This window comes from Bubalus bubalis, chromosome 5, assembly GCF_019923935.1.
Source record: "Bubalus bubalis isolate 160015118507 breed Murrah chromosome 5, NDDB_SH_1, whole genome shotgun sequence".
NCBI classification, from domain to species: Eukaryota; Metazoa; Chordata; class Mammalia; order Artiodactyla; family Bovidae; genus Bubalus; species Bubalus bubalis.
In genome coordinates, this window is record NC_059161.1 from 98013904 (window position 1) to 98039991 (window position 26088).

The 26088-nt window shown below is 36.6% G+C and overlaps 1 protein-coding gene across 10 annotated transcripts in view; it reads left to right on the plus strand.

Annotated features, from left to right (window-relative positions):
* NARS2 (asparaginyl-tRNA synthetase 2, mitochondrial) overlaps positions 1 to 26088 on the plus strand; it is a 136587-nt gene that overhangs the window by 41324 nt on the left and 69175 nt on the right. For 8 of the 10 annotated variants that reach the window (XM_006077399.3, XM_044943442.1, XM_044943443.1 and 5 more), the window contains one exon: positions 23764 to 23858. The exons of the other annotated variants lie outside the window; for them this stretch is intronic. In XM_006077399.3, coding sequence (XP_006077461.1) covers positions 23764 to 23858 — 95 coding nt within the window. The remainder of the gene's footprint in view (positions 1 to 23763; positions 23859 to 26088) is intronic. 10 annotated transcript variants of the gene reach the window in all.

The following is a 26088-nucleotide window of genomic DNA, read 5'->3' on the forward strand; positions in this document are numbered from 1 at the left end:
GCAATGCGGGAGATTGGGTTCAATCCTTGGGTCAGGAAGATCCCCTGGAGGAGGGCATGGCAACCCACTCCAGTATTCTTGCCTGGAGAATCCCATGAACAGAGGAGCCTGGCAGGCTACAGTCCATGGCGTCACAACGAGTTGGACATGACTATGCGACTAAGCACACACATGAAGCAGCTTGCTCAGCTCTCAGTGCAGTTACACAGGTGTTTTTGTTTGCAACAACAGTCGCACTTCATCATGCAGCACAAGGGCTTTATGTATACTTCCTGTTTTGTCACATCAGATATTAGAAAGGCATGTACTAAAGGTCAATATTTAATAAAAGTAATTATTGAGGGGCTTCCCTCGTGGTCCATTGGTTAAGACTTTGCCTTCCAATGCAGGGAGTGCATGTTAGATCCATGGTTGGGAGCTAAGATCCAGTATGCCTCCCAGCTAAAAAAACAGAACATAGCAGTAATACTGTAACAAATGCAGTAAAGACTTAAAAAAATAATTTTTGAAACAGCTTCTTCGGAGACATTCTTTAGTCTGGCTTTTTCTTTTTCATTATGAACACATAGTGGTGAAGAATATATACAATGACTAGAGTACAGTTTAGTCCCCTGCCATGATTTGAACTGAGATACCAGCAGATTTAGCCACTGTTGTTGCACTATCAGGGCAAGTATCAACACAATGACAAAGGCAAGTAACTTACTAATATTATGAGAATAGTTTTGACTTCTCAAACCTCCTGAAAGAATCTTGGGAAACCCCAGATAACCACAAATCACATACTGAGAATCACTGTTTTGATATAGTGCAGTGTAAAGTCTTATACACTGCTGGTGAAAAAGGACATTGCTGTTGCAATTTTGGGAAGCAGTTTGGCATAATCTGCTGATGTCAGAGATATGTATACCCAATTACTCAACAGTTCTACTGCATAGAAATGCATATAACTAGATATTTACAAAAATGTACATAGCAGTATTATTCATATTAGTTTCAAGCTGGAAACAATCCGAATGTGTACCAACAACAGAATAGATACGTTGGAATAAAATCATGAACAGAATAGATACGTTGTAATAAAATCATGAACTGGAATACCCTGCTGCTGCTAAGTCGCTTCAGTCCTGTCCGACTCTGTGCGACCCCATAGACGGCAGCCCACGAGGCTCCCCCGTCCCTGAGATTCTCTAGGCAAGAACACTGGAGTGGGTTGCCATTGCCTTCTCCAATGCAGGAAAGTAAAAAGTGAAAGCGAAGTCACTGAGTCTTGTCCGACTCCTAGCGACCCCATGGACTGCAGCCCACCAGGCTCCTCCATCCATGGGATTTTCCAGGCAGGAGTACTGGAGTGGGGTGCCATCGCCTTCTCCGGGAATACCCTACTATGGTAAAAATGAATCAACTGCAGTAACAGACAACATGGTTAAAACTCACAACTACAGTTTTGAGTGAATGAAATCAAATATACTATATGATTATATTAAGTCAGAAACAGAAAAGTAATATAAAGGTTTCTTTCCCCCCAGCTTTATTGAGATACAGTTGACAAAATTTTAAAATACTTTAATTTTACAGTGTGGTGATTTAGTGAACTTACACATTGAGAAAGGATTCCCTCAATTGACTTAATATGTCCATCACCCTATATATTTGTTTATTTTTTTAGAAAGGAAGTACATTTACTTTCTACTCCCTAAGCAAGTTTTACTTACACAGTATAGTGTTTACAGCTATAGTCACTATAGTGTACCATTATATAGTGAAGATCGAGTGTACATTAGACCTTCAGACCTTATTCATCTTATAACTGAAAGTTTTTACCCTTTTACCAACCTCTCCCTATTTTCCCTAACACCTAGCTCCAGCAACAACATTCTACTCTCAGTTTCTATGAGTTTGACCTTTTTCTTTTTTTAGATTCTGCATTTAAGTAATATTGTGAGGCATTTGAGATATTTGTCTTTCTCTGTCAAGCCAGTTTCCCTTAGCATGTTGCCTTCCAGGTTCATCCTATCATTGTAAAGGACAGGGATTTTCTTTTTCCTTCTTTAAGAGAGAATAATATTCCATGGTTTGTATGTGTGCAAGCCAGTGTGTTTGTGTGTCTCACATTTTCTTTCCTTTGCCTGCTAAAAGACACATTGTTTCCATACCATGGCTGTTGTGAATAATGCTTTTGTGAACATGCCAATACATATCTCTCCTAGAGATAATGATTTTGTTTCCTTTGGAAAACTTTGGGATATAGACCCAGAAGTGGGGTTGTACCGCTATACTGTTTTCCATAGTGGCTGTGTCAGTTTACATTCTCACCACCAGTGAGCCTGAGTTCCTTTCCTCCACATTCTCCCCAGCATTTATCTCTTATCTTTTTGACGCTACACATCCTAGCAGATGTGAGGTGGTATCTCATTGTGGTTTTGATTTGCATTTCCTTGATGATTAGTGATGTTGAGCATCTTTTCATGTGCCTGTCGGCCATCTGTATGTCATCTTTTTGGGGGAAAAAAAATCTATTTCGGTCCTTTTGCCATTTTTTTAGTTCAGTTTCTTATATATTATTTTTTGCTGTTGAGTTTTATGAGTTCCTTATGTATTTTGGATATTAACCCTTTATCAGAGATGTGGCTTGAAAATATTTTCTCCCATTCTATAGATTGCCTTCTTATTTTGTTGGTATTTCCTTTGCTGTGCAGAAACTTTGTAGTTTAATATAGTCTCAAATCAGAGAAGGCAATGGCACCCCACTCCAGTCCTCTTGCCTGGAAAATCCCATGGATGGAGGAGCCTGGTAGGCTGCAGTCCATTGGGTCATGAAGAGTCGGACACAACTGGGCGACTTCACTTTCACTTTTCACTTTCATGCATTGGAGAAAGAAATGGCAACCCACTCCAGTGTTCTTGCCTGGAGAATCCCAAGGACAGGGGAGCCTGGTGGCCTGACTTCTATGGGGTCGCACAGAGTCAGACACGACTGAAGCGACTTAGCAGCAGCCACATAGTCTCAAATAAACTCTCTTGTTTATTTTTGGTTTTGGTGTCAAATCTGAAAAACCTTGTCAAGGCCAATGTCTAGGAACTTTCCTCCCTCTGTTAAAATTCTTGAAGTTTTATGGTTTCAGGTCTTATTTCAAAAGTTCAATTTTTTTGTTTTGTTTTGTTTTTTTAAATTCAGGGTTGACTTCTGTGCCTTGAATATATTTTCGGTTAACTTTTGTGTATGGTATAAGCTAGGAGTGCAGTTGCATCCTTTTGCATGTGTCTGTCCAGTTTTTCTTACACCATTTATTGAAAAGACTTATCTTGTCTCCATTGTATATTCTTGTCACAAAATGATTGATCTTATCTAATAAGTTTATTTCTGGGCTCTCTCTTCTGTTCCATTGATGTCTCTTTTTATGCCACTGCCATTCTGTTTTGATAGCTTTATGATATTATTTGAAATCAGAAAGCATGACACCTCCAACTTTGTTCTTTCTCAAGGTTGCTTTGGCTAATTGGGCTCTTATGTAGTTCCATCAGATGTTGAGGTGATTTTTTTCTGTTTCTGTGATGCATGCCATTAAAATTTTGACAGGAATCACATTGAATCTGTAGGTTACTTTAGATATTATGGACGTTTAAACAACGTTAATTTTTCATACCCATGAGAACAGAATGTCATTTACTTTGTGCTGTCAGTTTCATCAGTGTCTCAGTTTTCAGTGTATAGGTCTTTTACCTCCTTGATTACATCTATGCCCAGGTATTTTATTATTTCTGATGCAGCCGTAAATGAGACTTTTTTTTTCTCCTTCTGATAGTGGTTGGTATAGAAATATACAACAGATTTTTATATATTTGTATCCTGCAACTTTATTGAATTCATTTATTCCAACTTTGTGTGTGTGTGTGTGCAGTCTTTAGGATTTTCTATATGTAATATCATGTCATCTGCAAATAGTGACAGTTTCACTTCTTCCTTTCTGATTCTGCTGCCTTTACTTTATTTTTCTTGCCTAGTTGCTCTGGCTAGGTTTTCCAGGACTATCCTGAATAAAAGTGGTGACAGTGGTCTTCCAAATCTTGTTCCTAATCTTAGAGAAAAGGCTTTCAGCGTTTCAGCACCGAGTTTGAAGTTAGTTGTAGGCCTGTCATATATGACCTTTATTATGATGATGTTCATTCTTTCTATACCCTCATTGTTGTTGAGAGTTTTTTATCATGAAAGAATGTTGAAGTTTGTTAAATGCTTTTTCTGTGTCTATTGAGAAAACCTTAATTGAGTTGTAGATACTGAACAATCTTTGCTTCCCTGGAATAAACCCCACTTGATCATGGTGTATGATCCTTTCAAAGTACAGTTGGATTTGGTTTGCTAATATTGTTCATTAAGAATATTGCTCTGTAATTTTCTTTCCTTGCAGTGGTCTTGCTTCGCTTTGGTATTTTTCAGGGTAATATTGCCCTTGTAAAGTAAGTTTGGAAGTGTTCCCTTGTCTTATTTTTTAAACAGTTCGAGAAGGATTGGTATTTTTTTCAGGTTTAATATAGCTCACCAGTGAAGCCATCTAGTCCTTTTTTTTGTTGGAAGGTTTTTGATTATTGTTTCAATATTTTTTACTAGTAATTTGTTTATCCAGATTTTCTGTTTCTCCTTGATTCAGTCTTGGGAAGTTGTATGTTCCTAGGAATTTATCCATTTCTCTATTTATTTTTTCAAAAAGCCAGGTCTTGACTCTATTTTTTTTCTATTATCTTTTTAGTTTCTCTTTCATTTCTTTCCATTCTTATCTTTGTTATTCCTTTTTCTGCTAACTTTGGGTTTAGTTTGTTATTCTTCAGTTCACCTCAGTCGTTCAGCTGTGTCCAACTCTCTGCGACACCATGGACTGCAACATGCCAGGCTTTCCTGTCCATCACCAACTCCCAGAGCCTGCTCAAACTCATGTCTGTCAAGTCAGTGATGCCATCCAACCATCTCATTCTCTGTTGTCCCCTTCTCCTGCCTTCAATCTTTTCCAGCTTCAGAGTCTTTTCCAGTGAGTCAGTTCTTTGCATGAGGTGGCCAGAGTGTTGGAGTTTCAGATTGAGCATCAGTCCTTCCACTGAATATTCAGGACTAATTTAGTTTAGGATGGACTGGTTGGATCTCCTTGCTGTCCAAGAGACTCTCAAGAGTCTTCTCCAACACCACAGTTCAAAAGTGTCAATTTTTCAGCACTCACCTTTCTTTATGGTCCAACTCTAACATCTATACATGACTACTGGAAAAACCATAGCTTTGACTAGCTGGACCTTTTTCGGCAAAGTAGTCTCTGATTTTTAATATGCTGTCTAGGTTGGTCATAGCTTTTCTTCCAAGGAGCAAGCGTCTTTTAATTTCATGGCTGCAGTCACCATCTGCAGTGATTTGGAGCCCAAGAAAAGAAAGTCTGTCATTGTTTCCATTGTTTCCCCATCTGTTTGCCATGAAATGATGGGACCAGATGCCATGATATTCATTTTTTGAATGTTGAGTTTTAAGCCAGCTTTTTCACTCTCTTTCACTTTCATCAAGAGGCTCTTTCGTTCCTCTTTGCTTTCTGCCATAAGGGTGGTGTCATCTGCATATCTGAGGTTATTGATATTTCTCCTGGCAATCTTGATTCCGGCTTGTGCTTTATCCAGCTCAGCATTTTGCATGATGTACTCTGCATATAAGTTAAATAAGCAGGGTGACAATATACAGCCTTGCATACTCCTTTCCCAGTTTGGAACCAGTCCGTTGTTCCATGCAGTTCTAACTATTGCTTCTTGACCTGCATACAGATTTCTAAGGAGGCAGGTCACGTGGTCTGGTATTCCCATCTCTTTCAGAATTTCCCAGAGTTTATTGTGATCCACACAGTCAAAGGCTTTGGCATAGTCAATAAAGCAGAAATAGATGTTTTTCTGGAACTCGTTTGCTTTTTGTATAGTCCAGCTGTTGTTGGCAATTTTATCTCTGGTTCCTCTGTCTTTTCTAGATCCAGATTGAACATCTGAAAGTTCTCTGTTCACGTACTGTTGAAGCCTGGGTTGAAGAACGTTGATCATTACTTTGCTAGCATGTCAGATGAGTGCAGTTGTGAGGTAGTTTTAACATTCATTGGCATCACCTTTCTTTGGGATTGGAATGAAAACTGACCTTTTCCAGTCCTGTGGCCACTGCTGAGTTTTCCAAATTTGCTGGCATATTGAGTGCAGCACTTTCACAGTATCGTCTTTTAGGATTTGAAATAGCTCAGCTGGAATTCCATCACCTCCACTAGCTTTGTTCGTAGTGATGCTTCCTAAGGCCCACTTGACTTCACATTCCAGGATGTCTGGCTCTAGGTCAGTGATCACACCATCATGGTTATCTGGGTCATGAACATATTTTTTGTATCGTCCTTCTGTGTATTCTTGCCACCTCTTCTTAATATCTTCTGCTTCTGTCAGGTCCATACCATTTCTTTCCTTTATTGTGCCCATCTTTGCATGAAATATTCCCTTGGTATCTCTAATTTTCTTGAAGAGATCTCTAGTCTTTTGTTATTCTTAGAAAAATCATATAATAATTTAGTGGCCAGATTAACAGTCAGCTTTGGGAAGGAAATAGGAATTGCTGGAGAAATGGACACTGGAATCTTCTCAGATGCTGTTCCTTTACTATCTTGTGATCTGAGTGGTTGTTGCATAGGCATTTATTTTGTAATAAATCTTTGAGGTGTACTTTTTCCTTTTATGCATTAGCGTGTTGTATGTCACAACAGAAAAGTTATAGAAAAAAGATCACATTAGCAAATTTTTAGTGGTATTTCAGCAAACTACTTTTAGTAGAAATAGACTGTTTGTTTTAAATATAAATTATCATCAATTTTTTAAATGGCTTAAACCTCACTACCCCTGCATTCAGAAAGTGCTTTTCCTAGACTCTGAACATGTTTAGAAATTTAATTTTTTCTTTTTATCAAGTGAGATTATATTTTTATTGCTGTTGTAGTATACTTCAAACTTTGAACGTTGAAGTAGACTACAATAGCATGGCAATAATTAAGTCAGCCTTGTTCTTCAGTATTTATTTATTGGGTTTATCATTTAATTCTGAAACCTCTGGGCCCATTTACAAAGTATGAAAAAATAAAAACAAAAAACCCCCACGTTCCTCTTTCTGAGTTTTATCTTTGCAGTAAAGAAGCCAGATTAATGATCCTGTTGTACCCTGTATGAATACAAACAACTTCCTAAGCTTCCTGGTGCTACAGGTATTCTATCTGAAGAGTTCTTTATGTCTCTCTTCCTTACATTTGCTGAGACTGATAGAGAAGAAATCATTTCTCTTGGCAGATGAAGGATATATATCATACTGATCATAGAGATCCATATGTTCACTGACTTTTTAAAACAGATTTTAGTTTTTAGAGCAATTTTAGGTTGACAGCAAAATTGAGTGAAGATGCAAATATTTCCCATGTACTCCTTGCCCCCACCAATGCTTAGCCTCTCCTATTATCAGCCTCATTCACAAAAAATGGTGCATGTGTTACAGTTGATGATAGTACAGTGACACATCATTGTCACCCAGAGTCCGTAGTTTACTTTAGGGTTCACTGTGTTGTACATTCTGAGTGTTTGGACAAATGTGTAGTGAGGTACATCCACCACTATAGTCCCTGCCATACACGATAGTTTCACTGCTCTAAAAGTCCTCCACCTCTGTGTTCTACCTGTTCATCCTTCTCACCTCCCTAACTCCTCCAACCACTGACCTTTTTACTATTTCCATGGTTTTGCTTTCCAGAATGTCATACAGTTGGAATCATATAGTATGTATGTAGCCTTTTCAGATTTGCTGCTTTCACTTAGTAATATGTATTTGTTTCTTCCATGTCTTTTCATGGCTTGATAGCTCATTTCTTTTTAGCATTGAAATAATATTCCATTATCTAGATTCATCACAGTTTATTTATTCACCTACTGAAGGTCATGTTGGTTGCATCCACGTTTTGGCAGTTATGAATAAAACTTCTGTAAACATCTGTGTGCAGGTTTTTAATGTGGATCTAAGTTTTCAACTCTGGGTGAATACCAAGGCATGCAGTTGCTGGGTCGTATGGCAAAAGTATGTTCAGTGAGAAATTGCCAGAATGTCTGTGCCATTTCACATTCCCACCAGACATGAATGAGAGTTCCTTTCGCTCCACATCCAGCATTTGGTATTGTCAGTCTTCTGGGTTTTGGCCATTCTACTAGATGTGTATGGTATTAACTGGCTTTTCAGCAAACTTGGCCAGGATACTGCTTGTGAGTCATTTTCTATGGATCACATGGTTTCTACCTCCTTATTCAGCCATTAGGAAACTTGGGGAAAGTTCTATAAGTTCCTTCAGGCTATTAACAGGCCAATTGATAAATGAATAAATAAAGTAAGACTTTGTCAGTGTAACCTCCTTTAGACATATTCACAAGTTTTGTAAACTTAGATTAAAGCTTCTTATTAAATTACTTTTGTCTCACAGTGTTGATCCATAAAACTAAAAATATTGGAGTTCCTTATGTCTCTTATTCATTACTGTGTTCCTGCATTTAGCCTGGTACCTGGCACATAGTAGTTCACTCTGTAAATGTTTATTCAATTGGAAAATGAAGCAGAACCTGGAAATATGGGAATATCTGTATTTGAAATGAGATACAAATTTATTTATCAGTGGAGAAACCTTGGAAATGTCTCCATTCATAGTAATGCTAAGGAATCCAGTAATCAAAAATGCTTCAGTAACCAAGTATTAAAATGCACAATAAAGCATCTAAATTAAAATAGTGTGATATCAGTACACAAACTAGTGGAATAAAACTGAAAGCCCAGAAATAGACCCATGTTCATGTGAAAATATATAAAGATACTTGCTCACATCATTAATGTATGTGGTACTAGGCATCTTGGTGACCATATACAGACCTTATTCAACTTACAGCTGGGTTACATCCCAATAAACTCATCATAAATTGAAAAAATAGCATTAAGTAAAAAATTCATTTAACACACTAACCTACCAAACATTATAGCTTAGCCTCAACTACCTTAAACATGCTCAGAATACTTATATCAGTTTACAGTTGGGCAAAATCATCTAATACAATGCCTATTTCATAATAAAGTGTTGAATATCTCATGTAATTTATTTAATATCTTGCCGAAAGTGGAAAACCAGTGGTTATGTGGCTACTGAATAGTTGTTAAGTGAATCTGTTGTTTACCCTCATGATCGAGTGGCTGACTGAAAGTTGCAGCTGCTGCCAGCGTCATGAGTATCATACTAGGAGGGAAAAGAGCAAAATTTGCATTTTGAAGTATGGTTTCTACTGAATGTGTTGCTTTCATGCCTTCGTGAAGTCAAAAATTTGTAATTCAAAAACAGGGGACCATCTGTAATTGTGTCAATCAGAAATAAGTTGCAGAATTTTTATCTACCTTGTGGCAGATAGTGTGATGTGAATATATGTTTTTTCCCGAGGAATATCAAGATAATAATGTTGTGGTAATTTTTTTTAGCTATTCTTATGCCATCTTCAATATATTTCTTTAGTATTTAATATGTAGTAAAACCCTTTAGTATTTTATTTGGGAAAAACTGTAGAATATGATGATGTTTCTTTATTGTTATTATTCAGTGAAATAAATTTTTGGAATCAGAGCTTTCATTTATTGTATATTTTTTTAATTTATACCAACCAGAGTACCTTGGCATCTCATTACTTGCCTCAGGCTTATTGATTTTTGTCATTATGGGTTTTTTGACAGGGTGTTAAACAGTTTAATTTTTACTTTATTTTTTACTTTTTATTTAGACTAGTTTAGTTATTTTTTTTTTTCTTTTTTTTTTTAAGTATGGCAGAAATATAATCACAGATTTGGAAAGTTTATTTTTAAGTTGGTTATTTTCAATTTTAGAACTCTTTTTTCCCTTTCCGAAATACATAATAATTATATTCACAGTGCAACCATGAGACTGGATCATATGCATATGATGCATCAATGCATCATATAGATAAAATACTACAACTTTAAACTTATAGAACACTAGTAATTAGACAAAAGAAAAAAACAGAGAACCTCAGTAAAGTAAAATAATTTATTTTATGTTTGAGGGAAATAGAATGAAAAGTATTGACATCTGTGGGGATCACACAATAATATGCTGTACATTTTTAAGAAATGTAAATATTGATCAATTTTTTTGGATAACTTTAAACATACAGAAAAGAACAGAATAATACTGTAAACAGCCAAATACTGTCACCCACCTCAGTGCTTTGCTTCAGGACAAAACAGATCTTAATAAGGTCTATTTATTTAAAAATAAATAAAGCATAGCATTTTATGTTTAATTTTTACTTATGACTCTCACAGTGCTTAATGTCGGTTTGGATGATTTTAAAACTTGCAGGCATAAAGAGAGACAGAGGAACTTCCCTGGTGGTCCAGTGGTTAAAATGCAGGGGGCACGATTTCAGTCCCTAATCGGGGAACTAAGGTCTCTATACCAAATAAAAGAGATGGGGGTGGAGGGGTCGTGTGGGATATGAAGCTGTCCCAGAGGTCACTGAAGATTTGTTAAGTGAGCGAAAGATTATATGAGAGAATGAGAGAATGAGAAAGGGAGATGCCTCCTTTAGAAGTATGTGAGGCACAGTCTTGAGAAAGCTGAAAAAAGATGAAGAGCTTTTTTTTTTTTTTTGGTGATCAGAAGATGATATTGATGATATACTATCTCATCATCTTTTCCAAATCTTTCTGTTTGATGTTAGAATTAGGAACTTGGTATTGGGAGGGTAGGCAGAGGATAGATGATGTCTTTTATATTTAGTCAAAACTGGTGTTTAATTATATAGGATATCTACAAATTACGTGTTTTTGAGTGGGAGTAGATAGGAAGGAGATGGATTCATAGTGGTCACACAGTTTACATTTCTAAAGAAAATGAAACTTTTCCTCTTATGTACTTTAAACTTACAACTACATATTGCAGAAAATACATTCTGCACCTTTTATGTTTTTTAAAATACTTGTCAGTGTTAAGGTGATGGTGATATTAAAGAAAAACCACAGTAAACATCTATTTACACTTCTGCTAGGAAAGTAATGGAGGATTATTTATAAGCAATACATTAAAATAAGAAATAGTTTATTTCTGCTTATCAGTACCTATGTTTGAAAACAAACACGAAGTTAAATATGCACCAAGGATATCTTTTAGGCCAGCAATGCCATGGCACTTGGCTAGAAGCTTTTATGTCTCATTGTGCTTCTGATTGCTGATCCCCTCACTCACACTTTTCAGCACTCTTTTGGTCAAGCATTTATGGAACAATTACTTACCAGGTCGTGCTAGTGGTAAACAACCGCCTGCCAATGCAGGAGACATAAGAGACATGAAATTGATCCCTGGGTCAGGAGGATCCCCTGTTGAAGGGCAACCCACTCCAGTATTCTTCCCTGGAGAATCCCACGGACAAAGGAGCCTGGCAGGCTACCATCCGTGGGATCGCAAAGGGTCAGACACAACTGAAGCAACTTCGTACGCACTCAAAGAACTCAGTATTTTGACCTTCTCATCTTTTGTCCTGCACCAACTCTGTTTTCATTAAAAGTAGTGCAGTGTTAGACTTTGTGCGTGTGCATGCTAAGTCACTTCAGTGATGTCAGACTCTTTGCAACCCCATAGACTGTAGCCCTCCAGGCTCCTCTGTGCATGGGATTCTCCAGGCAAGAATACTGGAGTGGGTTATCATGCCCTCTTCCAGGGGATCTTCTTGATCCGGGGATTGAACCCATGTCTCTTTATGTCTCCTGCATTGGCTGCTACTGCTGCTGCTGCTAAGTCGCTTCAGTCGTGTCCAACTCTGTGCGAATCCATGGACGGCAGCCCACCAGGCTCCCCCGTCCCTGGGATTCTCCAGGCAAGAACACTGGAGTGGGTTGCCATTTCCTTCTCCAATGCATGAAAGGGAAAAGTGAAAGTGAAGTTGCTCAGTCATGTCCGACTCTTCACGACCCCATGGACTACAGCCCACCAGGCTCCTCCATCCATGGGACTCTCCAGGCAAGAGTACTGGAGTAGGGTGCCACTGCCTTCTCCACCTGCATTGGCAGGTAGGTTCTTTACCACTAGCTCCACCTGGGGAGCCCATTTTCATTATAAGTAGTGCAGTGTTAGATTTTACTAACCACCTATATTCTTCTTGGTATTTGACATTGTTTCATACTTCATACTTGGCTTTTTTATTTTCCTGTTGGTGCTTATCAAAGTAATCCACACCACCGACAGAAGATTAAAGTGTTAGTGTTTATGTGATAAAGGATACACAGGGAATAAAACCAGTATACTTTTTAAGTACTTGCTGATAATACCTCAGAGTTCCACTTTTTAAGAAATAAACTATTTTAAATTTAGTTTTTGAATAGGATTTTTAATATAGTTTATTGTTCAAAAAGTATCTATTTCAAAGTGCAGGAGGATTCCATCACACCTTGTTCCAGTAATCTAATTTCCTTCCCCAGAATCAACCATTGTTATTGATTCAGTACAACCATTGCATTTCTTATGAATCCTGGAAATAATGTTTGGTTAAGGATAGAGGTCCTGGAGTCTGACCACCTTGGTTCATTCTCTTTGTCATATTAGACAAGAACTTAACCTGTGTGTCTCAGTTTCCTTCTCTGTAAATGGGGATACTCTTCATTAGATGCTTATACACTCGTTGGCTATGGTTGTTTTTGTAGAAGTATCTGTATCTAAATGATTATTTTTTTTAACCTCAGGAAAATAGTTTAGTTAAAGGTAATTTTCATTTACAGCACACAGTTGTTACTGGTCTCTGCAAGGCCCTTGTATCCTATCACTGTGTAGCAAAACCGTTGATTCTTTTCTGTGAGTCTACAGGTCATTTGAGTGGTTGATTGGGTTGGGCTTAGTCAGCTGATGGGTTGGCTGAGAGCTGAGCCATCTAGAATGGTTTTGTGTGGGATGACTCATCTCTTTTCCACTTACCTCTCAGATTTCCCCATTATGCTAATCAGGATGTGAATCTCTTCGGTAGCCTGGCTCCAAGAAAGAATGTGAACTACACAAGCAGGTTTTCAGGCCACTATTTGTGTTAATTTTGTTACCACGCCACTGACCAAAACAAGTCACACAGCCAGGCTCAGGGTTAGTGTGTAATATGCCAGATCAGATCAGATCAGTTGCTCACTTGTGTCTGACTCTTTGCGACCCCATGAATCGCAACACGCCAGGCCTCCCTGTCCATCACCAACTCCTGGAGTTCAGTCAGACTCACGTCCATCGAGTCAGCGATGCCATCCAGCCATCTCATCCTCTGTCGTCCCCTTCTCCTCCTGCCCCCAATCCCTCCCACCATCAGAGTCTTTTCCAATGAGTCAGCTCTTTGAATGAGGTGGCCAAAGTACTGGAGTTTCAGCTTTAGCCTCAGTCCTTCCAAAGAAATCCCAGGGCTGATCTCCTTCAGAATGGACTGGTTGGATCTCCTTACAGTCCAAGGGACTCTCAAGAGTCTTCTCCAACACCACAGTTCAAAAGTATCAATTCTTCGGCACTCAGCCTTCTTCACAGTCCAACTCTCACATCCATACATGACCACAGGAAAAACCATAGCCTTGACTAGACGAACATTTGTTGGCAAAGTAATGTCTCTGCTTTTGAATATGCTATCTAGGTTGGTCATAACTTTCCTTCCAAGGAGTAAGCGTCTTTTAATTTCATGGCTGCAGTCACCATCTGCAGTGATTTTGGAGCCCAGAAAAATAAAGTCTGACACTGTTTCCACTGTTTCCCCATCTATTTCCCATGAAGTGATGGGACCGGATGCCATGGTCTTCGTTTTCTGAATGTTGAGCTTTAAGCCAACTTTTTCACTCTCCACTTTCACTTTCATCAAGAGGCTTTTGAGTTCCTCTTCACTTTCTGCCATAAAAGTGGTGTCATCTGCATATCTGAGGTTATTGATATTTCTCCCCACAATCTTGATTCCAGCTTGTGTTTCTTCCAGTCCAATGTTTCTCATGATGTACTCTGCATATAAGTTAAATAAGCAGGGTGATAATATACAGCCTTGACATACTCCTTTTCTTATTTGGAACCAGTCTGTTGTTCCATGTCCATTTCTAACTGTTGCTTCCTGACCTGCATACAAATTTCTCAAGAGGCAGATCAGGTGGTCTGGTATTCCCATCTCTTTCAGAATTTTCCACAGTTTCTTGTGTAATATGCCAAGGGGGTTGAAATAGAGAGGTGTGACAAATTGGAGACATTAATGCCATTAATCTAACTCAGTTGACTCGGTAGTAATTGCAGTCCAGCACTTGGTGGTTGCCATAGAGCTATTGTTGGTCAGCAGTAAGGCGGACAAGTTGAAAGTTAAAAGATCACCAAGCACTGTGGTAAGTGTGTCACTGTGTCAGACTGCCACAGTCTTCTGACGGTAATGACTTCAGTTCCATTTTCTCCTCTCAAATCTTACGCACATTCCTTTTCAACAATAGGAGGCCAGCCGAAGCCTGGAACCATGCAGGATTGGGGATTCTAGGAAACAGAGTCCTCAGTTTAGATGGGAGCAGTAATGCCAAGCTGATAAAATAACATCCAGCATAATCTTTTTCTTGCTTTATTTTTTCTGCTTTATACCAATCACCACTTCCATTCCTTATATTCTCTTGGAGGCAGTCACCTTAATTTCTTTGAAACATCTTTTTACTATGAATATAACCTCGTAAAATATGAGTGATTTTTTTGTGTATGTTTTAAATTCACATTAATGATAATAGAGTTATTATATTATTCTGTTTTCTACTTTTTTCCATTTAGCTCTGTTTTGAAATTCTGTTTATGCTGCTATAGGTATATCTATTTTTTGCTTGTCATTGCCACACGATATTCTTTATGCTTGCCTTCTACATTTTGCTTACCATTTCTAGTAATGGACAGGTTGTTTCCAGTTCTAAGTTACATCCCCCCCCAAAAAAAAATTGCAATTGTCTTCTACATATTCCATAATACACTTGTATGAAAATTTCTCTAGAATGTATATCCGGAAATTCCTAGGTCATAGGGTATATGAATTAATTTCACTGTTAACCAGAATAACTGTACCAGTTTACACTATACTGGCATTACCTCAGCATTCCTGTTTTCCTCTGAATTAGTTTTCTATCAGTTTGTAACTTAGTGACTTAAAACAACACCTCTTTATTAGCTCACAGCTCTATAGCTGTGTCAGTATCAGAATCGCATGGCTGGGATCAGTCTCTCAACTCAGGGTCTCACTGGTTTGATATACAAACCAGTGTATCAGCTCTCTAAGCTTTCTGTGTTGCCATCTGGAGCTTGCTCTTCCAAACCCATTCTTGCTATAGGGTTATATATAGGACTGAGGTTCCCATTTTGTTGCTAGCTGCTAGCCAGATTGCTCTCAGCTCCTAGAAACTGCTCTAAGCACCTTTCCATATGTCTTTCTCTGTCTTCAGGTGAGCAACAGCATTTCACATCCTTCTCGTGCTTCAAAATTCTGACTTTGCTACAGTCAGCTGCAGAAAACTTTTTACTTAAAATTTTTTATTTTTAAAGGACTAGCCAGGAAATTTCCAGATCTTGAGGACATCTGATTTGGAACTTTAATTAAATTTGTAAAATCTCTTCACATCAATATTTGGCTTAGTGGTTGAATAAACCAGGGCTGAGAATCTTGAAACACATCTTATTAATAGAAATCTGCCTATTACATACTGACTATACCTCTGCACTTGATATTATGTAACTTTCTAATCTTTGTGAATCAGATTTATATAATGAATTCATCTTAAAATGCCTTGTTTTAATTTGTATTTCTCTAACTCATAGTGAATTTGAGTGCTTCTTCATACATCTTAACCTTTTGAATATTCCTTACTGTAAATCTGCTTTTCATACCCATTGTCCAGGTGGCGAGCAGCTTTTCTCTTTCTTGTTTTCTTCAAGAAGGTCCTTTTATTTTCTACCCATTAATCACTTGTCAATTTTAGATGTTCAAAATATTTTATCCCTAATCTGTTGTTCTGCTGACTTCTTATATCTTCCTTTATTAAATAAAATCCTTAACTTCAGTGTTGCAATTTGAAGATCTTGTTAAAGAGGTCCTTTCCAACTGGCAAAATCATTAAGTTTAGATAGTTAATTCATATATTCTTATTCTTTCTTCATTACAATGGACGTATTTAGACTGTGAATTTTAAAGTTGCAATCCCATATTAGTTTTTGACCCTATCAGGTTCAATAATTACTTGTTTATGTATGTGTTTAAAAAAATTGAAATTCATATAATATAAATTCACTATTTAAAGGGTACATTTCAGTGGCATTTACTACATTTACAGTGTTATATAACTACCACACCTATTAAGTTGCAAAACATTTTCATTACCTCAAAAGAAGACTCCATGCCCATTAAGTAGTCACTTCTCATTTCCCCCTTCTCCCCAGACCATGAAAGTGAAGTGTTAGTCTCTCAGTTGTGTCCAAATCTGCAACCCCATGAGCTGTAGACCACCAGGCTCCTCTGTCCAGGGGATTCTACAGGCAAGAGTACTGGAGTGGATTGCCATTTCATTCTCCAGGGGGGTCTTCCCCACCCGGGGATGGAACCTGGGTCTCCACTGCAGGCTGATTCTTTACCGTCTGAGCCACCAGACCATGGCTCCCCAGACCTTGGCTCTCACCAGTCTGTATGAATTTACCTAGTCTAGATACTGCATATAAATGGAATTGTGCAGTATGTGGCCTTTTTAAAAATGTTTTTTACTTAGCTTAGTGTGTTCAAGCTTTATCCATGTTTTAGCATATATAAATACTTCATTCCATCTTATAACTAAGTAGTATTTCACTGTTTATATATATTGCATTTTGGTTATCCACTTACCAATATTTCTACCTTTGTTATGAGTAGTATTGGTATGAACATTAATAAAAGTATCTATTTGAATATTTGTTTTTTATTTTTTATAACAATTTTAAAATTGAAGTATAGTTAATTTACAGTGCTGTTAGCCTCAGATGTACAAAAAAGTGATAGTTTTATATTTGTTATTCTTTTTCAGATTCTCTTCCATTATAGGTTATTACAAGACACTGAATGTAGTCCCCCATGCTGTATAGTAGGTCCATGTTGTTTATGTTGTACATAGGAGTGTGTAGATGTTAATCTCATTTCAGTTCAGTCACTCAGTAATGTCTGACTCTGCAACCCCATGGACTGCAGCACGCCAGGCCTCCCTGTCCATCACCAACTCCCAGAGTTTACCCAAACTCATGTCCATTGAGTCAGTGATGCCATCCAACCCTCTCATCCTCTGCCGTCCCCTTCTCCTCCTGCTCCCAATCCCTCCCAACATCAGGGTCTTTTCCAATGAGTCAGCTCTTTGCATCAGGTGGCCAAAGTATTGGAGTTTCAGTTTCAACATCAGTTCTTCCAATGAACACCCAGGACTGATCCTCTTTAGGATGGACTGGTTGGCTCTCCTTGCAGTCCAAGGGACTCTGAAGAGTCTTCTCCAACACCACAGTTCAAAAGCATCAATTCTTTGGTGCTCAGCTTTCTTTATAGTCCAACTCTCATATCCATACATGACCACAGGAAAAACCATAGCCTTGACTAGATGGACCTTTGTTGGCAAAGTAATGTCTTTGCTTTTTAATATGCTGTTTAGGTTGGTCATAACTTTCCTTCCAAGGAGTAAACATCTTTTAATTTCATGGCTGCAATCACCATTGGCAGTGATTTTAGAGCCCCCCCAAAATAAAGTCAGGCACTGTTTCCCCATCTATTTCCCATGAAGTGATGTGACCAGATGCCATGATCTTTGTTTTCTGAATGTTGAGCTTTAAGCCAACTTTTTCACTCTCCTCTTTCACTTTCATCAAAAAGCTTTTGAGTTCCTCTTCACTTTCTGCCATAAGGGTGGTGTCATCTGCATATCTGAGGTTATTGATCTTTCTCACAGTAGTCTTGATTCCAGCTTGTGATTCTTCCAGCCCAGCATTTCTCACGATGTACTCTGCATATAAGTTAAATAAGCAGGGCGACAATATACAGCCTTGATGTGCTCCTTTTCCTATTTGGAACCAGCCTGTTGTTCCATGTCCAGTTCTAACTGTTGCTTCCTGACCTGCATACAGGTTTCTCAAGAGGCAGGTCAGGTGGTCTGGTATTCCCATCTCTTTCAGAATTGTCCACAGTTTATTGTGATCCACACAGTCAAAGGCTTTGGCATAGTCAATAAAGCAGAGATAGATGTTTTTCTGGAACTCTCTTCCTTTTTCGAAGAACCAGCTAGCAGATGTTGGCAATTTGATCTCTGGTTCCTCTGCCTTTTCTAAAACCAGCTTGAACATCTGGAAGTTCATGGTTCACATACTGCTGAAGCCTGGCTTGGAGAATTTTGAGCATTACTTTACTGGCGTGTGAGATGAGTGCAATTGTGCGGAAGTTTGAGCATTCTTTGGCATTGCCTTTCTTTGGGATTGGAAGGAACACTGACCTTTTCCAGTCCTGTGGCCACTGCTGAGTTTTCCAAATTTGCTGGCATATTGAGGGCAGCACTTTCACAGCATCATCTTTCAGGATTTGGAAGAGCTCAACTGGAATTCCATCACCTCCACTAGCTTTGTTCGTAGTGATGTTTCCTAAGGCCCACTTGAGTTCACATTCCAGGATGTCTGGCTCTAGGTGAGTTATCACACCATCCTGATTATCTGGGTCATGAAGATCTTTTTTGTACAGTTCTTCTGTGTATTCTTGCCACCTCTTCTTAATATCTTCTGCTTCTGTTAGGTCCATACCATTTCTGTCCTTTATTGACCCCATCTTTGTGTGAAATGTTCCCTTGGTATCTCTAATTGTCTTGAACAGATCTCTAGTCTTTCCCATTCTATTATTTTCCTCTATTTCTTTGAACTGATCACAAACTCCTAATTTATCTCTCCCTACCTGTTCTCCTTTGGTAACCATAAATTTGTTTTCTGTGTCTCTGAATGTATTTCTGTTTTGTAAGTGAGTTTAATCATATCATGTTTTTAGATTCCACATATAAGTGCTATTGTATGATCAATCCTTCCATTTTGCTGCCAGTGGCATTATTTCATTCTTTTTTGTGTGTGGTTGAGGAGTATTCCACTGTGTGTGTGTATGTGTGTGTGCATACACACTAAATCTTCTTTATCCATTCATCTGTCTTGACTGTTGTAAATAGTGCCACTATGAACATTAGGGTATATGTATCTTTTCAAATTAGAGTTTTTTATTTCTCTAGATATGTGCCCAGGAGTGGGATTGCTGGATCATATAGTAACTTTATTTTTAGTTTTTCAAAGAACTTCCAGACTGTTCTTGACTATGTCTGCACCAATTTTCATTCCCACTTGTAGTATGAAGGGGTTCCCTTTTTTCCACACCCTCTCCAGAACTCATTATTTGTAGACTGTTAAATAATGGCCATTCTATCTAGTGTGAGGTGGTACCTCATTGTAGTTTTGATTTGCATTTCTCTAGAAATTAGTGATATTGAGCATCTTTTCATGTGCCTGTTGGCTACTTGTGTGTATTCTTTGGAGAAATCTTTAAGCCTTCTGCCCATTTTTTAATTTTTTCTGTTTTTTCTTTTTTAATATTGAGCTGTTTGTGCATTTGGAAATTAATCCTGGGTTGATCACATTGTTTGCAAACATTTTCTTCCATTCCATAAATTGTCTTTTCATTTAAAACCTTACAAGTTTAATTAGGTGTCATTTGTGTTTGCTTTTATTTCAATTACTCTATGAGTTAAATCCAAAAAAATATTGCAGCAATTTATGCCAAAGAATGTTCTATGTATGTTTTCCTTTGGGAGCTTTATAGTTTTTGGTCTCAAATTTAGGTCTTTAATCCACTTTGAGTTTATTTTTGTATATGGTGTTAGAGAATGTTCTAATTTCATTGTTTTGTGTGTATATATTTTCCTAGCACCACTTATTGCAGAGACTGTTGTTCTCCCTTGTATAACGTTGCTTCCTGTGTCATAGATTAATTGATCGTAAGCACATGGGTTTGTTCTGGGCTTTCTGTCCTGCTGCATTGATCTGTGTGCTTTTTTGTGCCAGTGCCATGCTGTTTTGATGACTGTGGTTTTGTACTATATTCTGAAGCCAGGGAGTGTGATTTCTCCAGCTGTGCTCTGTCTCAAGACTGTTTTGGCTATGTGGGGTCTTCTGTATTTCCATACTCATTTCAAAAATTTTCTTCTAGTTCTATAAAAAATGCCATTGATAATTTGATAGGGATTAGTGTTCAATCTCTAGATTGCCTTGGGAAGTATGACCCCATTTAACAATATTGATTCTTCCAATCCAAGAACATGGTTTATCTTCCCATTTGTTTGTATCATTTTCAGTTTCTTTCATTGGTGGTCTTATAGTTTTCAGAATGTAGGTCTTTTGCCTCCTTAAGTAGGTTTATTCTTAGGAATTTTGTTTCTTTTCATATGATGGTAAATGGGATTGTTTCCTCAATTTCTCTTTCTAATCTTTCTTTGTTAGTGTATAGAAATGCAACAGTTTGTGTGTATTAATTCTGTATCCTGCAATTTTATTGAATTCATCAGTGAGCTCTAGCAGTTTTCTGGTAGCATGTTTAGAATGTTCTATGTATAGCATCATGTCATTGGAAACCATGACAGTTCTACTTCTTCTTTTGCAGTTTGGATTCCTTTTATTTCTTTTTCTTCTCTGATTGCTGTGGCTAGGATTTCCAAAATTATGTTGAATAAGAATGGCAAGAATGGCCATCCTTGTCTTGTTCCTGATCTTACAGGAAGTGTTTTCAGTTTTTCACCATTGAGTATGACATTATGGGTTTGTCATATATGGCCTTTATTATGTTGGGGTATGTTCCCTCTATGCCCACTTTCTGAAGAGTTTTTATCACAAATGGATGTTGAATTTTATCAGAAGCTTTTTCTGTGTCTTTTGAGGTGATCGTATCATTTTTATTCTTCAATTTGTTAATATGCTGTATCACATTGATTGATTTCTGAGATTATAAAATCCTTGCATCCCTGGGATCAATCTCACTTCATGATGGTATTTGATACTTTAAATATATTGTTCTTTGAATACTTGGTTCTAATTCTTTTAGACATATACCTAGAAGTAAAATTTGTATGTTGTATATATAGTATTTCTTGTTCATCTTTTTAAGAAACCACCAAACTCTTTTCCCAATAAGTGTACCAGTTCACATTTATAGTTTCATTCCATTATATACAAAGAAGATAAGTTATGTGATTTGTTGAGACTTGTGTTCTGGCGTTTAGTCTGTCTTGGACAATGTCCATGTGCACTTGAAGAGTTCACAGTCTACTGTTGTTGGGTGGAGTCTACCATTTTTAAATTTCCTCTTTCTTGAATCAACATTTGTTTGGTTCCTCAGCTGTGTCCAACTCTTTGCAACCCCAGGGACGATAGCCTTCCAGGCTCCTCTGTACATGGAATTCTCCAGGCAAGAATACTGGAGTGAGTAGCTATTCCCTTCTCCAGGGGCTCTTCCTGACCCAAGAATCGAACCGAGGTCTCCTGCATTGCAGGCAGATTCTTTGCCATCTGAGCCACCAGGGAAACCCATGTTTGACTGATTTCCAGAGTTCTCATAATTGATTCTTACAGTTTTTACTTATTAATTTCAGTTTTTCTGTGGAGGGGTTGGAGTTTGAAGCTACCTGCCCCACCATTTTTGCTGATATCTCTCCGCAATTACTTTTTAAAAGAAATATTTTATAATGTCCCTTTAATATCCTGAAATAAAATTTATAGATAGCATAACTTAAAACATACAGAAGCTTTTAAAGGTTGCTGTAGTGCATTCATTGTAATGTAAAGGAGAACTAAAAGGAAGTAATTTATTAAAAATAGTATGAATTTCAGTAAGTAAATGTTTCCATATGACACTGAAAGTCATAATGAAGTAGTGATGTGTTTGTAACTTTTAAACAGTTGAATTTAAGAGATGTAAGAAACTCAGATTTCCTTTTGTATAAATGCTAATAAATGAGAGTAAAATCAACTCCTAAATATTAGATTTTTTTATATATACACGAAACAAGAGAAACCACTTTTAGAGAAGTCAATAAAACACCCGTACAAATTACAGATGAAAGAAGTTAAAGAGATGAAGGAAAGGAAAAAGTATAATGTTCATACACGTGTACTGGGCCTTACTTGAAATGTAATCATTTAGTAAATAATGAAGACATATCAGAGAATACATCTATTATTTTGAAATCATAACATAAGTCAGATATTTTAGTCTTGAGTATTTAAGTCCTTGGAAACAATATCGTTTAAGTGATAATGAGTCTCAAAGATGAATTTTTAAAAAGCAATAATAGGGCATTTAGGACCAGATCAAAGTTAAGTTTTAAAAATAATAGGCAGTTACAAAATAAATGAATAATTTCACTTGGTAATTTTACACTAGCTATCACATTCATTCTCCTTTCGAAGGCAAAAGGAGAAGAGGGCAGCAGAGGATGAGATGGTTAGATAGCATCACCGACTCAGTGGACATGAGTTTGAGCACACTCCACAGAGATAGTGGATGACAGGGAAGCCTGGCACGCTGCAGTCCACGGGATCACAAAGAGTAGGACACAACTTAGTAACTGAATAACAATAGTCATGTTCATATCCGTACATATCCATGTACACATACCCGTACATGATATGCAGTATTTTTAGAACAACCAAGGGAATTAAATAAGATACCTTCATTTCATTTGTTTCTATAATTCAGCAGTTGGTACTCCGCCTCTTAAAAGGAGTCTTACATCCTCTATTGAATATTTTATATTGGCTTGGTTGCTTTTACAGTATTTGTTTTAGTGCACCATTACACTGAAACATTTTCAGATCACAATTTGAAATATAAGAGTAGGTAAATTATCTTCCTTCACTCCAAATGGATATAATAGTCATAACTTGATACAGAAGGTTTCTTAATTATACTATTTAAATTATGCATGACCTCCAAATAACTTTTTATCTTAACTGTTAATAAATGTTGACTGGCTTGTTTCTGACCAGTTTCAAATGGACTAATTACAGTTCAAATGAACTATTACAAGTTCATAAAAATCTTTAAGTGTAAATGTTCATCATATCTTTGAAAGATAAGGTCCGGCTTTTCTTATCTCCTAGTTGTCATGAAGATTAAGTGAAATGAACATGTATATAGTTTATAATGTGTTTATAAAAATCTGTATTAAAAGCATTATCATTAACAATTTAATAATAATATGACAAGACATTTTTTAGAGGTTATTCCCTTGGGAAAATTAAATTTTAATCATGGGTCAGAATTGTGAAAGACTGTGTAATGCTTCACATTTAAAACATAGTTTCTTGCTTCAGCTTGCCCCTCAATCAAAATCAGTTTTTAGGAAAGAGTATATTTTGTGACCAAAGTACTTTGCCCTTCAGTTGTTGTGCGTTTCAAAAATATGGAGCAAACTTCTTTGACCTTAGCACTTACCAAGCAGGGATTTTCTCTTTTAAGTGTGTACTGAAAACTGCCTTTTTTTCATGAGATTGACCTGTCCTCATATATTTTAAATTGCTTTGTGATTTTTAGTTGTGACAGAAATGTGAATGCAGTTCAGAACATGTAATAGCTTCTTGTGGCTTCTGTTTTGTTTTGCAGCCTTCAAGCAAAATAAAGGTGCCTGAGGAGAATTTCTTCAATATTCCTGTTTTCTTAACTGTCTCAGGACAGCTTCATCTTGAAGTGATGTCAGGGTACAGAGTTTGCTTTCATTTTACTCGCCTGGGCTACTGTTTATGGGTTGGGTGAGAGTGTAATAATGTTTCCTTTCCCAGTGCTAAAACCTAAAAATTGAAGTTAAGGTTTGTGGTTAGTCCACTTCAGTTCACTAAAAGTACATTTAGATTGACACTTTGACAATATCCAGATTTCTTACTAAAAAAATCACGGTAGTATCCACTTTTTTTGGTGAAGAATGTAACTTTGGAAATATGAAGTGATTTTTTTTCTTTGTATTAATCTTTTTTGCTTAAATCTCAAAATATATAATCAAAATATAAGTATAATTAATCATGTTTATGAAAGTAAAAACAGTTATAATTCACACCTGAAAATTATAAGAGAGGTACTTGGAACAGATGGAAGAAAAAACTTTTTAAAATTATGGTTTAAATAAAGGAAATTAACTCACACAATCATCATGATGTGTGACCAATTAAAAAGTGTTAGAAGTCAGATCCCATTAATTTTAGCCAGTCTTCAAATCTCTGGAAAGTCACTATAATCCTTTCAGTGCAATTTCCTTCTTTTTAGAGATTAAACAGGAAAATCTTTACTATTTAAATCTTATATTCTGTGATTCTGTGGGTAATTTTCTTAATGCTGACTCAACAAGTACTTGAGTCTCTATCCAGATATAAATATCTTTGTTTTATCATACAGAGCTTGAGACTTAAAAATCTTTTTAGGAAATGGCTACATTGAAAATAGGGAATCTAAAAAAAAAAAAAAAGAAAAAAAAGAAAATAGGGAATCTTTATGTATTTCCCATTGTTTTTAAATGTGCAGGTGGAACAACTGAGGGGAAATAGTATTTGTATCCTTTTTTTTTTTAATGGACTTTACTGGCAGGATAAAGAATGTCAATGGTGGAATAAAGATAGTCTTGAAAATAATATATACTTAGATTCTTTTCTGATTTATCTTTAAGAAAGAAAGATACTATTTGATAATTACAGAGACCAAATAATAGAAAATATTATCAGAATATGGTATAGAAAAACTATTACCATAATAGCTCTGTGAGATTATAGGAACTGCAGAATTGTTTGTGGGAAAGGCCATGTCAGGCATGTCATGGAAAGTTTCTTGTGCCTGTCAGTATAATTTTTTAAAATTTAAAACATTCATAGAAATATAAAGTGAACATGTATCAAATATTTTATTCAGTTATTAATTACTGAGGAAATAAGTAAAATAGTAAGACTAGTTCAAAGAGCATTTGGGAGGCTGTGAATTAATAGGCAGTTTAATAAAGGAATTTTAGAATAAGATTGCTAGATTAGTTACAAAGGAGCTGATATCCTGCAGATCAATTAACTCTAACCTTTAGAATTTTCTCTTCTACCTGACAGAAATGATTTGCATCTCTACTGGACAAAAATCTATAAGTTAACATGTAACTTTACTTAATCTGGGCTATTTAGTTCAATAGTAAATAGAATAATGGAGCAAAGTTCATCTCTTAGGTAATTAAATAACCTTTGAGTGTGTCCGTAGCCTCGTACTATGTTGGAAGGATGTGCTATCTCTCTATTAGGTTTATCCAAGTTTAGGCTAACCTTTCTTAACAACCTTTCATTATTTGTTTTTTTTTTTATCTATAAACTAGAGAAAAGGTTTATTTCCCTCAAATGTGTCATAATGTGGGAAAAGTATAAGTTTGCCAAGTTTGTCTGTTATAATATCAGTAGTGGGTCATGTTCCCTCTTTACCAGTAAAGTACAGTGAACCACAGAATACATTGTACTGTGAAACTTGATAGAAGATTAAATGGACAGAATATGAGGGATTTTTTAGTGTGTTACGAAGTATTTCTGACAGGGGTAGTCAAATATTGCTAATATAGTTTTAGTACCATTAGTACACAGTACATCATGTTTAAGATTAATGCATGGTTTAGTCTCCAGTAAGAAATTGTTAGTCTTCTTTTCCTTAGCATTTTTTTTCTAAATTTTTTTTAACAGACTTTTAAAACGAAGTAAATGGTCACTATATTTAGAAGGTTAACATTTTCTAAAAGGATATCTGTGTTGCTTTAGTGGGTTTATGGCTCCATTTTAAAGTTTAATTTTGTTGTTGTTTTAAATAAACTTTCTATTTTTTAATAATTTTTTAAAATAACATTTAAAAAATAATTTTATTTATTTATTTATCTTTGGCTGTGCTGGGTCTTCGTTGCTGCACGGGCTTTTCCCTGGTTTC